This window comes from Amblyomma maculatum, chromosome 4, assembly GCF_055883805.1.
Source record: "Amblyomma maculatum isolate TAMU_Amacu chromosome 4, ASM5588380v1, whole genome shotgun sequence".
NCBI lineage: Eukaryota > Metazoa > Arthropoda > Arachnida > Ixodida > Ixodidae > Amblyomma > Amblyomma maculatum.
In genome coordinates, this window is record NC_139347.1 from 83,872,576 (window position 1) to 83,888,247 (window position 15,672).

At 48.3% G+C, this 15,672-nt stretch overlaps 2 protein-coding genes across 2 annotated transcripts; both read left to right on the forward strand.

Moving 5' to 3' along the window:
• Nucleotides 1-967: 967 nt before the first annotated feature.
• Nucleotides 968-5,694, forward strand: LOC146191542 (uncharacterized). Its single transcript, XM_084602066.1, has one exon. The coding sequence runs from the start codon at nt 1,206-1,208 to the stop codon at nt 2,451-2,453; it is 1,248 nt and encodes a 415-aa protein (XP_084458192.1). The 5' UTR covers nt 968-1,205; the 3' UTR covers nt 2,454-5,694.
• Nucleotides 5,695-13,045: 7,351 nt separating this feature from the next.
• On the forward strand, nt 13,046-15,587 carry LOC146191543 (RNA-binding protein 28). Its single transcript, XM_084602070.1, has one exon. The coding sequence runs from the start codon at nt 13,054-13,056 to the stop codon at nt 15,106-15,108; it is 2,055 nt and encodes a 684-aa protein (XP_084458196.1). The 5' UTR covers nt 13,046-13,053; the 3' UTR covers nt 15,109-15,587.
• Nucleotides 15,588-15,672: the final 85 nt, after the last annotated feature.

Here is a 15,672-nt window from a genome sequence, read left to right on the forward strand (position 1 = left end):
GATACTCTTCTGTGCTTCGAGAAGGTGCATTAACCTACTATCTGCAATGGGAGTCTCGGGGGTGGTGTCTAAAGTTTGCGTGAAAGCCTGGACATCCTCCTTGAGCTGTGTCATCCATGTGTGGAGGTTAAAGGGGGTCTTTAATGTTCTGGCCTCTCTATGCTTACGCAGATTATCCCAGCTAGTTTGCCGGACACGGTAGATTTTAGCTTTTTTGGCAAAGTCAAGCTCTATAGTTATTATATAATGGTCACTGCCCAGGGTCTCATTCGAGTTGCTCCATACCAGTGTTGGGAGGTTTCGGCCGAATGTAAGGTCTGGGCTAGTATCGGTGGTGACACTATTGCCGATTCTTGTAGGTGTGCTGAGATCATTATATATAGAGAGGCCCTGTATCTGAAGGGTGTTGTGTAATTCCGCTCCTCTCTTGTTGGTGCGCATGTAGCCCCAGTCTACATGTGCGCAGTTAAAGTCGCCTATAATAATGAGGGGGTCCTTTTTTGCCACTGTGGATGCAGCTTTAATGAGAGCAATTAATTCGGCGACAGGCTGCCTCGGAAGGAGGTAACAGTTAAGGATGAATAGGGGATAGGATTTCTGAGTAGACGGGATTAATTCTAAATATGTGTGAGCCACCGGGGAGTGTATTTCGTGACAAGTGTATGGAATTAAGTGTTGAAAATTTGGAGGATGCTTAAGCTTCGCCTTCAAGAGTGGAACGCGATAGCGTTATTGCACCTCGTCGAGAAAACTTATTAAACGCAAGGGTATTGGGGCATCCTCGCACCGGTACCCGCGCGGCCCGAAGGGGAGAAGCGGGTGAGCGAAGATAGTGATCTAAAGAAAGGAAAGACGCTTGATTCTACAACCCGTGAGGGTGCACGGCGAAACGTCAGGGGCGAGTGGCGCGCCACGTGTCGGGGCAGCGCCGCACTTTGTGAGGAGGGGTTCTTCTGTGTTTGCCGCAACATGTCTCTGCATGTGCGCATAGCGCAGAAGAAATGTAGCGGAAACGTACTTCGCTACTCGTGTAACTGCGACTTCTGTAAGTAACATGCTTATGATTACCGATATACACCGCAGTATAACCTTCTACAGCACGTTTCTAAGGCAACACCGCATTCACTAGAAGCGCTTTTGTACCGCTTTTAAGTATCGAACTCGTGGCTGAGTGTCCTGCCGCGATAGCGAACGGTCGCAGAATCATGAGCTCCGTCGGAGCGGCGATAGCGGCCGTTGCTGGCCGCGGAAACAGGTTTAGCGCCGAAGAAGATAAGGACTACGAGATCGTTTTGCCTACCCTGCCCACCGGACGTGTTGTGTTAAACACGATGTTTTTGCACGGCGACGTGCGTATGAGGCCCTACAGGGTCGAGGACTTCAGGGATGCCCTCGCTAACGTCGGTGCGCTCCCCGACGTCGTGGCGTTGGGGGCGTACCAAATCAACCATGTGTGGGCGGTAACCATGAACAGCACGGAAGCCGCGAAGAAGCTGGCCGCCTTAAAGGAGCTGGAAGTCAAGGGACGCCGCTGCCTCATATTCGACCCTGAAGACCAGCAGGTGAAGCTACGCCTGCACTGGATGCTACACGGTGTCCAAGACGAGGACATCCGGACTGCTTTCGCGGCGTTCGGAAACGTGACCGAGGTGACGCGGGAGCGTTGGCGCGTCGTTGGAATGAAGGAAAAGGGATCCACCACGAGAACAGTGCTGCTCAAGTTGAAGCCAGGTATGAAGGTGGACGACCTGCCCCACCAGCTTCGGGTCGCCGGCGAGTTGGCTCTCGTGGTGGTTCCCGGGCGGCCGATGCAGTGCCTGCGGTGTCACGGCGCAGGCCACGTTCGCCGTGACTGCAAGGTGCCCAGGAGCTCCAAGTGCAGGCGCTATGGACACGCGGACGAGGACTGCGTCCGCACCTACGCGTCAGCGACCGGGCTCGGTGCGAAGGACGACAACAGGGAGCTGATGGACGTCGCCGAGGCTGAGGAAGCAGCAAAGGGTGCCGACGTGCTGGACAAGGTTCCCGTGTCGCAGGGCACCTCGGTGACTCCGAGTGGCGACGCCCCCCTTGCCGATAAGCCAGAGCTCGCGCCAGCTACGGTGAATTTGCCACAGCCAAGCGAGGAGACCTCAGCGGACGCGGAGAGCCTGCCGGCTCCCAAGGACGCAGAAGCAAAGGAAGTGAGCGAGGTTCATCGGCACAACTGCTGTGGTCGGACGACCACGGCCGCTACCCCCGGGAAACGCCCACATGCCGACACCAGCACCGGCGACGACAAGGAGGCAACGCCCACTTCCGAGGAACCACCAGCAAAGGCGCCTCAAACAAGGAGGCCCACGTTGAAGCCTCGCCAAAACCTTGCGAGCGAGAGGCGGGCCGGCGACACGGCGCCTCTCGAGCACGGCCAGAAGCTCGAGGAGGACGGCGCCAGCAGCGACGGAGGCGTCTAACCTTGTGCTAGGCGCGAGGGGTAAGCACCGTGCTTTCGGTCTCTTCTTCTTATTTAAAAAATGGCTCCTGCATCGCCGTTGAAGGTCGCCACGCTTAATGTTAGAGGTCTGGCAGGAAAGAGAAAACGAGGCCAGGTGTACCGACTTTTAACGGAGCATGATATTGATGTATTAGCTGTGCAGGAGACGAAAGTTGACGGTGAGGAAGAGACCGAGAGCATGGTGCAACGTTTCACGCCTAGGTTTTTTGCTGTGGTTAGCCACGCTGTAGGCACATCGGCTGGCTGTGTTCTTTTTGTGAAGAAGTTGCCGGGGCTTGAAGTGCTTGGTCATTTTTCTTGTGAGTCGGGCCGGTGTGCACTTCTAGATTTTTCGCTGAATAGCACGGATTGGCGGATTGTCTGTCTCTACGCGCCTAATGTAGCAGATGAAAGGGCGCAGTTTTTCCAAGGCATCCAGCAGCGGCTCTGCACCGATAGACAACTGATCGTCCTAGGTGATTTTAATTGCGTCCTTAGTGCGCGAGACAAGACAAGCCGGCGGCCATACCGAGACGCAAGCACTGAAGTGCTATCGCGAATTGTTGGAGTGTAACCTCGAGGATGTGGCAGAGTGTCTCGAGGGAGCCCGCACCGTAAAGCTCACGCACTTCCAGGGTTCGAGCCATGCAAGGCTGGACCGCATTTATGCATCCCTCGACATCTTACCTGAATGCAATAGTTATGAAGTAGAGCCGGTATCGTTTTCAGACCATTGTTTAGTTAAATGTTCTTTTGGATGGGTAAAGAGAGGGAATTCTTTTTCGTGGGAAATGTGGAAATTCAATAATAAACTCTTGCAGGATGAACATTTTACCCGTATAGTAAAAGAAGAAATTGAAAAAATAAACCCAAGTAAAAATATGCACCTTTGGCAACAGTGGGAGCTGTGTAAAGAAACTATAAAAATTAAAGCAATAGAGAGGGCAACCTGTATACGGTTTGAGGAAAAACAGAAAGAGACGGAGTTAAGGACACTGCTCCGTACGTTGCTTAAACAGGAAGCTCGAGCGCCGGGGAAATGGATTGAAGATATACGGAAAACAAAGCAAAAACTAGAATTGATAGACGAAGATCGTTATCGAGGTGCGTTAGTGAGGGCAAGGGCAGAAGACACAGCTGCAGGGGAGGCGCCATCAAAACGAGCGCTGGGGTTCGAAAAAGCAAACGCTCAACGGAACCACATCGACCAAATAGATTGGGGCGGTATCTTGGCGGCGGACAACGACCACATCAAAGCAGCGTTCAACGCCCATTACCAAAACCTCTTCGCATCCCACACGGTAGACGCTATCACTTTTAAGAATAAGTTTCTGGCGACGATACCGCGTCTGGACGATGAAGTGAAAGAGAGATTAGAACTAAAGATAACTGAAACAGAAGTGGAGCACGCTATTGACAGTTTAAATGCCGGTAAATCGCCGGGACCGGATGGGTTCAGCGCGGGTTTTTACAAAGAATTTAAGTACGAAATCACACCTATTTTGAACGCAATTTATAACGATGCCTACACAGTAAATGCCCTGCCTCCGTCATATGGGTCATCCCACACCGTACTCATTCCTAAAACTGATGAAATAGACAAATTACGCCTGGTAACATCTTACAGACCCATAGCACTTACAAACGTTGAATATAAAATTTTTATGAAGGTTTTGGCCCGAAGGTTGCAAACGGTTATTAAGGATATAGTAGGACCACACCAAACGTGTGGGATAAAAGGGAGGTCAATAGTGACCAACATTCAAAAGGCGCGAAGTGTCCTTGAGTGTTGTGATGACTGGGATGGTCGGGTCGCCATGCTTCAGATCGATCTCGAAAAAGCATTCGACTGCGTCGATCACGAAATTTTGTTTTCCCTTTTAGAACATGTGAATGTTGGTTCAGTTATATGTAAGGGTGTGGCCCTGGCGTACCGTAACTGCACGACGAGAGTGATTATTAATAAGAGTCTGGGAGCCCCCATTCGACTGCAGCGTTCGGTGCGACAGGGCTGTCCCCTCAGCCCTCTTTTGTTTTGCATTTATATTGAAACATTGTGCATGAAACTTATGAATAATGTCAACATTAGTGCGTTTAGGTTACAAGCAGCCGAAGTGAAGCTGCTCGCGTATGCAGACGACATCGTTATTTTTACGGTTGACCAGGAGAGTATCACCGAGGCTGTCAAATGTATCCGTGAGTTCTCTCAAGTTACCGGTAGCGGGGTGAACTGGGCCAAGTGCCTTGGGCTCTGGCATGGACAGTGGCCGTCGAAACCAGATCGCTTTGCCAATGTTACGTGGACAGACACACCGACCAAGTACTTGGGCGTCGAGCTGGATGCCTACCACGAAAGCGAGCATTATTGGAAAGGGCAAATGACCGAACTACGGGAGAGAGCCGAGAAGTGGAAAGGCGCCAACATGTCGATTTTTGCCAGAGCTACTGTATGCAATCTTTTTTTTATCAGCAAACTTTGGTTCGCAATGCAAGTTTTGAGTTGTTCGCGCGTAAACGTACAGAAGTTACACAGGATTTTCGCCGTTTTTGTTTGGGCAGGTAAATGGGAACGCTGCAGCAGGACGAATTTGTTCCGTCGGGTAAAAGACGGCGGTTTGGGACTCGGCCATCTGTTTTTACGGCAGGTGGTCAACCGGTTTTTGTTTTTTCGGGATGCTTCGGACCCTTTCTTACGCACCGTCTGCCAAGTTAGGCTACGGCGTCTACTGCCGGAGTTTGTTGTCTCCACCGAAGAAGCTACGGGTGGGATTTTTGGTTATTACAGGGAGGTCGTCGCTAGTGTAAGATTTCTTTCAGTGCGTTTTTCTAATGAATATTTGTCCACTGTAAAACGAAAAAAGCTGTATCGCGATTTATGTGACATTGTTTTGCCACAACCCTTGTACAGAACCTTATACAGTGGAGGTCCGGGCAGAGATGTCTTGAAGAGAGTAAAGAAAATGCAGGTGTCGCCAGGAGCTAAGACATTTTTCTTTAAATTACACACCGGAACATTATCAGTAAAAAAGTTTTTGGAGGAAAGGAATTTTTTTTTACCGTGGGGGGCGCACTGTTTAATCTGCAAGCAGCCGGAAACAATAGACCATGTTTTTTTGCATTGTTGGGAAGGGGTTTATTTCTGGGATGTTTTGCAACGTACGATAAAGAAAGAATTTCCACTAGACTCCCACGGCATCCGGTATTTAAGCATTGATAATGAAGATGGCGTTCCGTATGATTTAATCATGCTCATGGGCCTCCACTCTACAGGGTGTTTCATCTAAGATTTTACCTATTTTTTAAAAATAGGAAAATTAAGTTTTATTGTCGATTCTTCTTTTAGCTGTTGTATTAAGAGTAGAGAAAAATCAGGAGTACTAAAGCGCACTAATTAGCTTAATAATTAACTAAGATTAACTAATTAACTTTTTCTTTATGCAAGCTAGAAGCTACTTTCAAATTGCAACAGTGAGCTATCAGTGTGAGAATGCCAAATGGTATTTTAAACGACAAGAAACGTGCATTTCTTAAGGACTGCAGCACTGGCAATTCTGGCCACTTTAGACGCACGAAAACGAAACCTAGCAGACGAAGGGCGAAATTGTACGCGCCCACGAGTGACGCAGTCGTGACGTCGCCGGGCGAATCAGGTTGTCTGAAGGCGGCTGCTGCCGCTCGTGAACTACTCGTCTGGCGCTGCGTTATCACATCCAGTGGTGCGATATCTGTGCATGCACTGTGCTTTTCTTTTTATTTCACCCTCTGGGAGCCAAAGCTTTTAGTCGAGAGGGAGGGCTGATTTGCCCATACCACCAGCGTTACGCCCGCACCATGACAAGCTTCGTCCGCAATGCGTTGGTGATATCTCAAGATCCTACCAGACCATGACGCAGCTCCAGGCGCGTATCTCGCGGGCGGCAGCGGCCGCCTCCAGACGGCTGGTTTCTCTCGGTGACGTCACGGCTGCGTCACTCATGGGCGTGCATAAGTGCGCGCCTCGACTGCTAGGTTTCGTTTTAGTGCGTCGAAAGCGGCCAGAATTGCCAGCGCTGCAGTCCTTAAGAAATGCGCGTTTCTTGTCGATTAAAATACTAGTTGGCATTCTCACACCGGTAGCTCACTGTTGCAATTTGAAAGCAGCTCCTAGCTGGTATAAATAAAAAGTTAATTAGGTAATCTTAGTTAATTATTAAGCTAATAAGTACCCTTTAAGGCTCCTGATTTTTCTGCACTCTTAATACAACAGCTAAAAGAAGAATCGACAATAAAACTTAACTTTCCTATTTTAAAAAAATAGGTAAAATCTTAGATGAAACACCCTGTATATGGCGCTCCAGAATGGCGGGCTATCACTGCGACAGGGATGCTCGACCCGCTAGAATATACTTTCGAGAAAGTGTGAATTGGTTTATTGCCATACAGAAAGTGGCTGCTGAACCTCCCGAATGGCTCTCAAGGGTAGAGCCTTTGCTGTCGTTGCGGGAGTTTTAATGTACTGAGACGAAGCCAGCCTGACATTGGCTGATGATGACCTTCCAATATGTACTTTGTTTTGTGTTATTCGTGTTGTGTTCTTGTGAAATGGTATGAACCAAAGCCAGGAAATAAAGAAAAAAAAAACTCGTGGCTGAGTGGTAGCGTCTCCGTCCCACACTCCGGAGACCCTGGTTCGATTCCCACCCAGTCCATCTTGGAAGTTGCTTTTTATTTATGAAGTGCATGCCGGGATTTATCGCTCACGGCCAGCCACAAACCGTTAAAGAAGCTATGTAGGGAGAAGTGGCGTCTGAGGTGCTGTCGGGAGCACTGCGCGACAGGTAAGCGCATTGTTTAAGGCAAGCATTGAATAAGTCAAATGAATCGCGCACACAGCATCGAGCGTGTGCAAAGGCGCTGGATGTCGCTCCGGGACAAGCTCTTAGTAGCAGTCGAACTGTTTCGGCGGGTTTCGGCTTACGAAGTCTGGGAACAACACAGGAGCGCGCGCGCCTGAGGCGCTTCATCGACTGCGAACGTTTACTAGCGCTGTCAGGGCGCGTAGGCGCCTTGCTCGTGCACCCCATGCGCCTCTCGTGGGCCCTTGGCGCGTCTTGACAGACGCGGCGCGCCCTATTTATGGAGGTCACGTCGCTTTTGTGAGTCAGTCAGTGTGTGAGCTAGTATTGCGGCGTGTACGCAAGTGCTACGGCTCGATTCCCGGGGCTCACCCGCTGCTGGCTAGCCCACATACCTGCGAGGGAGCGGCGCTCGTCTTACATGGCGGCCACATCGTGACTCTCGAGGCGTCGGTCTGCAACAGTGCCCGATAAACAATTTGGTGTTTGTTTATTTGACTCTCTCGTGTATTGATCTGTGTTGTGAAGCCTTTGTGTTATTGAATACCCCTTTAGTTGCATGCTTAGCGTTGTTTTCTGTGAACCTCTCGTCTGTGCATTTTCAGTGTTCGTGTGTACTCCTCTGTACCGTCTCCTGCTGTGTATGAAGTTTCTGTTTGTTACTTCTGACTCCGCCCCAAACTCACACGCGTCATGAGCTGCCGCGCCAACGTTGTCGCACGCGTCAGCCTGGTCAGTCAAAGACTGTCTGCGCATGCGCACGGCGCCTGACACGTGCATCGCTAGCGCTGATGCTCAGATCTGTCCCTGCCAGATATTTGGCGCTTGCGCGCGCTACACCTGTCGGAAACTAGCGAAGGGTTCACAACAATAGGAAGGGACCGCGCGGCTGTCCCTACTCCTTTCTTCTCGTCCTGATTCCACTTAGCTCCACCTACTTCTTTTCTTCCCAGAGTGGGGGCATTTCAGCTCTCCATTGCGCTTTTCTACAGGGTTTTCAAATTTTCTGAGTCCGCACGAAAGGGTGAGCGAGCCAGCACCACGAACATCCAGGTGCATTCCCGTTTTTCGACGCCTGCCGTGACGCCGCCGTTGGCGTCGCGGCGCGTGTTGGAAAGTGCTTTGGAGTCCCCGTTCTGGCTTGAACCGGCGAAAGCTGGGCACCAAACGGCCACCCTCTTCTGTCACTACAAGGTTACCCGCGATACATTAGTGGTGCGGGGAGTCTACTCCAATTAGACTCAACTACACTCTGTCACTACAAGGTAGTTGAATTCCGGCTGAGCTTGCCACGCAAGTCGAGGGCATCTCCTTTGCGCATCGTTAATAAACTTCTAGTTATTAACGGGTGACACACAGAAACCAGTCCTACGCAGAAAAGTGTGTGCACTTAAATACTGACAGAGGATCCAGGAAAAAGAAAATCTTATAAAAAAGACGCATCACACAGCTGTCATGATTACGACTGAGGATACCACCATCACAACTGCCTCCTCGTGGGTACGTGCAATGAGTTAAGGAATAACTGCCTATGCACAAACACGATAATACAACTATATACTGACATACAAATTTGTATGAAAGAGTATAATGCTCTATACTTTTCAATAATAGGCAAAGTTAGGCCACCTTTTTACATTTTTGCATGGTTAAAAGAATTCTTATGGAATATAAAAATTTTCTATACTAAAGGCCATTCTACTTCTGACACTTATCATCAAATAAGAGGTGTGTACTGTGCCTCAGGGGTACGTCAGTGCTGTCCCCATTACTTTTTATGCATTAATGCGAGATATTCCTGTTCATCCTGATATAAAAGGGTATGCGCATGCGGATAATATTGCCTTTCTCGCATCTGCAAAAGATGTTCATTCGTAATACCAGTTATTGCAGGCCTACCTAAATGCTCTTCAAGTGTGACTGAGTAAGGCCAAATTAATTCTTAACGTGAACAAATCCTTAGTACTCATTTTCCCACCGGTATACCTTCCTTATATCGCCCTTGTATATTGCAGTTCACAGATCCCACAGGTTGAGTCCTTAAAATACCCAGGTGTAATATACTGCTCCAAATTATACTGGTGACATCATATAGAAAGAATGTACCTGAGAGGTGAGCGAGCCCTTGGCCGTTTGATTAGAATTAGCAATAAGAAATTCAGTATGCACAGAAATACCTTTTAATTTCTCTATAGAGCTTATGTGAGACCAGTTCTGGAGTTCGGTGTAGGTCTTTTCTCTGGCAGTCTTAGATACAAACTACGACCTTTGTTGCTTTTGGAGTGGCTTGCTTTACTTTGTCTGAATTTATCAAAATCAATTCCAAATGCAGTAGTCTGTTTAGAGGCCCATGTACGAGACTTGAAATCTCGATTTGAGCTTACCTTTTTAAGAGCACTTGAGCCTCTGCCTTGTGTGGAACGATCTCCCCTCGTTCTCTCAGATCCCAGATTGCACACTAATATTTACTGCTGTATTTCCTGCAATTGGTTTGGTCCTTCAAAAAGCTTCCTGTAATATTACACACGTAATCATACTCTCTGTCTGCCTGTCAGTCTTATCAGTGCTGGAAAGCCCGAAGACACGCCTTTTTAGGTAATCCTGTTTGATTTTCTTTCCCTTGCGTGCACAAGAAGTGCGCTTTCAGCGTGTTCCGGAGCGATGCGTCATTACTTCCAATATAATGTCCTATTTCTTAGTGAATTCAGCTCTCAATGGACCTGTTGCCAGTGTTGTATTTAACATCTGAACGGTTCCAAGAACTGCATTCCTTAAGCCATATGAGCCACTCCTTGCGACTACAGACTTTGAACATTTCAGTTTTAATTGAAAGATCAGGTATTGCAGCTCGAGACAATGTGAGATCTCCACGACGCTCTTGCGCTGTAGAATTCCTTGCCTCAATCTTCATTAAGGCGAAAGCATTTCTTGGCTCACGTACGCCGTGTACAGAAAGTGCGATCAGAAAACGCCCTCCGCACAGACACTTAGGAAAAAACCCTGTCGTCTAGACCGCGGATCGAACCACTATCCCTCCGATCCCCAGATGAGCGCGCAAACCGCAACTCCACACCGGGCTCATGAGAAGCAGATCGCAATTCTCCTTGTCAAGCGTGAGGATAATAATAGCGATGACAGTGACGCTGCAGTTAGTGATAATGATAATAGTAGCTATGACAGCACACCGTCTAGTCACGTGACAGACACGTCAAGACAAGCCTGCCACTTCCATGGCAACGTAGGGGGCGCCACTGCGCACCAGTTGAGGGTATGAAAGGGAGTGTGGTGTGCTGGCAGCTCTTCAGTCAGTGTCTTCCTGTACATGGTAGCTAGCAGACATGCTATTCTGTAAAATAAACCCTACAGTAGAACTAACCCCAAAGGCTTCCGCCTTATCGCTTTTATGGGGTCTTAAGCGTCTCCTAAAATTTTATTGTTGCTTTGGATTCATGTTGTCCAATCTTTGTGTGTCATGCAGAGCATTATATCCTCTCCTGCCGGGGCTATGCTCCCCAGAAAAAATATTTGGAAACTCTCCTTTGGTGCAACTGTCAAAAGGTATGCCCTAAATCCAGTGTGTGTTGCTCGATAGCTATAATGTTGAGACTGGAAGACTTGTTTGTTAGCGCTTCTCGGTCTGGGATTATGCTAACAAACACTATTTGCATCTTTTAAAAATTTTCTTCTGTTATTGGACTTTGCCACCTCAAAATTTCTACAAATTATACAAATTATTTTAGCGCCACTCATTTCTAAGCAATAAGTGATTAAGTCGGGATCATGTATTCAATTTTTGCACATGCACTGAGTCCTGCCCAATACCCCATTGTGGGTATGTGTGATATGTACAAAGGCCAGCAGAATACAAAATCATTCTAGGCATCACGCACCGAGGCAATCTACAAGAGAAACAGATTACAAACATCTAACGTAGGCAAGATAAAGATGGGCGTTGCTTGCAAGTCGAAAACGAAAGCTAGTCGGGTTAAAACACACTTAAGAATGACTGGACAGTTGGTTTTTCGACAATGTACGCTGAGCCGGCTCCATTCACGGATAGCTAAGGGAAAAAAATGAATTACTAAAACAGTCAGTTCTGCAGGCGAATCGCTTTACTTATTTAGAATGATTTCCTTCATGTGAGATGCCGAGATATCTCTGCAAATGATTGCCACGATATATAAACGCATATATTTCAATCTATCACAATGACGCCTCATCTGCAGTGAATCTAAATTCCTTTTTCTGAGAGCTGGGTTGGAGAAGTGCGTCAACTATATGAATTAAAGACGAATCTTACCGATTTCCTCTCGACAATTTCAAGTTTGCTAATACTCACCAAAGTAAATTGGTCCCATACGACGGAGGCGTGCTCAAGATTCGGTCCAATGGATGTTGTGTAAGCCAGTACTTTTATTTCTACCACTGATTGCCGAAGGCATCGTTTCAAATAGCCAAGCCTCCTCATAGCGTTCTTTTGATGTGATATGCGTGTTCCACTTGGGATCAAATGAGATCATGACACCTAAGTATTTATAATTAAAAGCTTTTACTGAAGAAAGGCAGTAAGGCTCAAAGGCAGAAAAGCTCAGGGCCCGGACCACGTGAAGCTGCCGACCGCAGAAACAACCGCTTCGAGGCACACGACAGCACCGGAGTTTTTGACGAAGTGGGACGAATGCCGTGCCATTGGGGCGGCCGGTTTCAGCGTCCGTGCACAAGAGTCAATAGTGAGACGGTCCGTATTATTTCGCCAAAGTGTGAAGACTCTCCTGCTGGCTGTCGAACGAAAGATTACGAATAAACTATGCGTTCTAGTTGTCACTCCTTGAGGGCCGATCAGGCTCCTCCTCAGCACTGTTCTCGCTGCCAGAATCGTTGTGGTCGTAGTAATCTTCAGCTTCGGGAGCTCCTGTTGAAGCGGCATCAGTAAGGAGTGGTAAGAAGTGTCTGTCGCCCGAAGACACCCCTTCGTGGTCGGAGTCGTCATAGGCTTCGGATGTCTCCGTCGAGGTTGTTTGAGCATCGTCATGTGACACCTCTTCGTCACCTTCTTCATATGCTGCTCCGCATAGCCTGTCTCTTCGCCTGGAATGCTAAACGTCGATTTCTGGTCCCTGCCTTGGCATGTATTCGACCACGTTTCCGTACTCAGTAAATTCATCGCGCAAAGTTTGTTCACTTGCCTTGAACGAGAGGCTGCATAGAATCAGCCCTTACTTGCGCTTCTTTCTTGCAGTTTCTACTTCCTTTCAAAAGGTCCTTTTCTGAGGGGCTGAACTTGAACCCTTTGTTTTTGGATGGCAGTGTACATGAGAATCTGTAACTGGCTGCCGGGGCACACGCGGAGTAGCGATCTTAACCATAAGGGTTCTGTCGCCAAACTTCAAATTCCCTCGTTGACCCTGCTCGAAGACGGCATCAGCATCAACGCTGCTGAAGAAGGTAACGTAAGCAACGCCCTTGCACAATGACTTATTTTTCTTTTCATAAACAACGAAGCATTGCTTAACTCGTCCGCTATTAGAGAAAAAGTGAAACAACTTGCTTTTTGTTGTATCCGGTGGCAGATTTTTTATCACAAGCGAGCACGATTCGCTGCCGGACGCCGCCATTTGTTTGAATTCGTATTGACTTGTCTTGGCACGGCCGGAGGGCCGGACTCGATGAACGCTAAACAATTTGACTTGTCAACTTCCTGCATCGAATACCGTGCCAAGACAAGTCAATGCGTATTCAAACAAGATGGCGGCGTCAGGTGGTGAATCGTGCACGCTTATGATAAAAAATTTGCCGCCGGATACAACAGAAAGCAAGTTGTTTCAGTTATTTTCTGATAGCGGACCAGTTAAGCGATGCTTCGTCGTTCGTGAAAAGGACAAGTCACTGTGCAAGGGTGTTGCTTATGTTACCTTCGCCAGCAGCGCGGATGCAGATGCCGTCGTTGCGCAGGGCCAGCGACGTAGATTGAAGTTTGGTGACAGAGCTCTTATTGTTAAAGTAGCTACTTCACGTGCGCCCCGCCAGCCAGTAACCGATTCTCATGCAAACCGCCAGCCAGAAACTGAAGGTTCAAGTTCAGCCCCTAGGAAAAGGACCTTCTCGAAGGAAGTAGAAGCTGCAAGAAAGAAGCGCAAGCCAAGGCTGATTGTGCGCAACCTCTCGTTCAAGGCGAGTGAGCAAACGTTGCGCGATTGCTTCGCTAAGTACGGAAACGTGGTCGAAGTCAGCATTCCAAAAAAAGGAGATGGCAAGATGCGCGGTTTCGCTTTTGTGCAGTTTGATAACACCAAGAGCGCGATCAAGGCTATAAACAGCCTCAACGCTACTGAAATATTAGGCCGACCAGTCGCTGTGGATTTTTCTCTTCCCAAGGCAACGTACCAGAAATCTACGTTTAGCGCTCCCAGCGAAGGTGCAGGCGATGCAGAGCAGCACGAGGAAGGTGACAAGATGTCGGATGACGATGCTCAAACCATTTCGACAGAAGCATCCGAAGCCAGTGAAGGCTCTGACCACGAAGAGGAGTCGTCAGACGACAATGAAGCCACTCCGTCAAGAGCTCCCGAAGATGGCGATGACTCCGGCCACAGCGATTCCGGTAGCGAGGAAGGCAGCTATGATGACGACGACAGCGAGAACAGTGCCGAGGAGGAATCTGATCGACCCCTAAGGAGCGACAACAAGAATACTTTGTTTATTCGTAATCTTTCGTTCGACAGTCAGCAGGAGAGTCTTGAGACTTTAATGAAACAATATGGACCGTATCGCTATTGCCTCCTGTGCACAGACGCCGATACCGACCGCTCCAAAGGCACTGCATTTGTCCGTTTCGTCAAGGACTCAAGTGTTGACATGTGCCTCGAAGCAGCTGCATCTGCTGCAGGTATTATGCTTGACGGTCGGCGGCTGGACGTGGCCCGGGCCCTGAGCCGCGAAGAACTGGAGGAAAAACAGAAGGCAAAAAAGAAAGAGAAGAAAGACCGCCGCAATCTGTACTTGGCTCGGGAAGGCCTGGTCAGACCTGGTACCGAGGCAGCACATGGCGTTTCTCCTCAAGACATGGCTAAACGAGCCAAGATGCAGGCACGCAAACGGAAGTTGCTCGCCAATCTGCACTACTTTGTGTCGCCAACTCGGCTGAGTGTGCACAACTTGCCCCCCTCTGTGGACGACCGGAAGCTGCGGGCGCTGTTTCTAGAAAATGCACCCAAGGGTGCTCGCATCACGGAAGCACGTGTTATGCGGAACCTAAAGTCACCAACGGCCGAGTCTTACGGCTACGGTTTTGTCGCATTCACTCGGCACGAGGATGCATTGGCTGCATTGCGCGAGCTCAATAACAATCCTAGCACCTTTGGACCAAAGAGGAGGCCAATTGTTGAGTTCTGTCTGGAAAACAAAGCAGCGCTGGTGGCAAAAGAACGAAGGCTGCAGAGAAGCAGACAAAAACTGCAGGAGATTCATGAGAAACAAGCCGAGGAGCACATTCCTTTAGCCACTGAGGTTCCTGCAGAAAGGAAGTCTTCCTTCATGGGTGCTGCTGCAAATCGAAAGATGAAGAGCTTACCCACACATTCTGGGCCAAAAGTGCGGACTAAGAAAGGGCGTGCAGGCAAGCAAAGGCCACAACCCAAGGAGAAGAAGAGCAAACGAAAAGTGAAACAGAAACAGAAAACATTCAAGAAAAAACCGCAGCCTGAGAAGGACAGATTCAGCACAATGCTTGACAAACGCAAAAAGGTCCTCTCAAAGCAAACTTCAGTACAGCAGAAACAAAAGTGGTTTAAGAGCAAATAAATTTACGAGAATTCAGTTTTACAATGTGTAGTGCTGTTGACAAGTCTTCAAGGTAAGCATGCTTGCTAGACAAAGGAAGCAGCTGAAATTAGTCAGCATGGTACCTAGTTCTTCTCCATACTAGGTTGTAGTGTGGTACAGTTACTTGTATAGGCAGTTATTTTTTTTCCCGAGAGCTTTTAGAAAGAAGTATCGTCTGCTCAAAAGCGAATGCAAGGGTAACCACATGTCGCTTGGTACATGCAACAAACCCCATGCCACGATCCCTATTGAAATGGGTTCAAAGTAAGCTAGCCACTGATGATTTGGCAGTTGAATAATTGGCAATAGTATATGTTCAAATATTCCAGAATACAATGGTGTTGACAACAGTAAGTCTAGACATGAGTAGAAATACACTTAAGGATTACTGTAGGTTCACAGCCAGAGAGCTCCTTGAATCTTTAGAACCAGTTTCAGTACAGAAAATACACTCTGCTCTTGCTAAATTAGACGAGCAGAAAATTTACTGGATAGCCGTGAGACGAAAGCATTATATTGAGTATACCTTTTAAACATAAAACA

Coding starts and splice junctions, on each gene's coding strand:
- LOC146191542 (XM_084602066.1), top strand. CDS start 1,206: ATGAGCTCCGTCGGAGCGGCGATAGCGGCCGTTGCTGGCCGCGGAAAC.
- LOC146191543 (XM_084602070.1), top strand. CDS start 13,054: ATGGCGGCGTCAGGTGGTGAATCGTGCACGCTTATGATAAAAAATTTG.